This window comes from Emiliania huxleyi, assembly GCF_000372725.1.
Source record: "Emiliania huxleyi CCMP1516 unplaced genomic scaffold EMIHUscaffold_99, whole genome shotgun sequence".
Lineage (NCBI taxonomy): Eukaryota > Haptophyta > Isochrysidales > Noelaerhabdaceae > Emiliania > Emiliania huxleyi.
Genome location: NW_005194698.1, coordinates 190,737 through 191,536, shown reverse-complemented (window position 1 = coordinate 191,536; position 800 = coordinate 190,737). Strand labels below are relative to the sequence as shown.

Below are 800 nucleotides of genomic sequence, written 5' to 3'. Positions count from 1 at the left end.
CACGGGCTCCGGAGAGGCAGCCCGCCCCCTCGCACCACCCTCCGGCCCAACCCTCCCCGGCCAGCGCTGGCAGCAGGCTGACGCGAGGACGCACTCTCTCCGGTAGGCTGCCCCGCTGCCTCTCTTCGCCTGGTCCGCCCTCTCCGTCTTCACCACCGCCGGCGCCGCCCTCGGGGCACCCTCCTCCGCAGTCGCCCCTCCGCTCGCCGCCGCCGAGTCCGCCGCCGCCGCCGGCTCCGGCAACGGACGCGAGACGCCCAGCGCGGACCACGACTGCCCACTTCCTCACTCCCTCTTGTTCTGTGTTGAGCGCAGGCAACATGGTCGAGCTCCTCGACGCAGCGGCGTACGCGGCGCCCATCTACGCCACCGTCGCCGCGCTGCTCCTCGCGCACGACGCGGCGCACGCGGTGGCGGCGAGGCGGCACGGCCTCCCCGTCAAGCCTCCCCTCCTCCTCCCCTCTGTCGAGCTCGGAACCTTCGGCACGCACGCGCTGCTCGGCGCCTACCCGCCCAGCCGCACCGCCCTCGCCGACTTCGCGCTCTCCGGACCGCTCGTCGGCACCGCCCTCTCCGCCGCCGCCTTCCTCGCCGGCCTCGCCCTCACCGCCGCCGCGCCCGCGCCGCTCCTCGACTCCTTCCCTCGCCTCTCGCCAGCGATGCTGCACTCGTCGCTCCTCCCCTCGCTGCTGGTCGACGGGCAGCCGACACACCTCGCTCGCCCACGCCCCCCCTGAACACAGCCACCCCCCCCCCACCCCCGCCACCCCCCCCCACCCCCCTCACGCGGCCACGACACA

At 75.8% G+C, this 800-nt stretch overlaps 1 protein-coding gene across 1 annotated transcript in view; it reads left to right on the top strand.

Moving 5' to 3' along the window:
- Positions 1-320: 320 nt before the first annotated feature.
- Positions 321-800, top strand: part of EMIHUDRAFT_454042 (hypothetical protein) — a gene marked incomplete at both ends in the record, with an annotated part of 2,155 nt that continues 1,675 nt past the window's right edge. The window contains one exon of the mRNA XM_005756091.1: positions 321-410. Within this exon, the coding sequence (XP_005756148.1) occupies positions 321-410 (90 nt within the window). The remainder of the gene's footprint in view (positions 411-800) is intronic.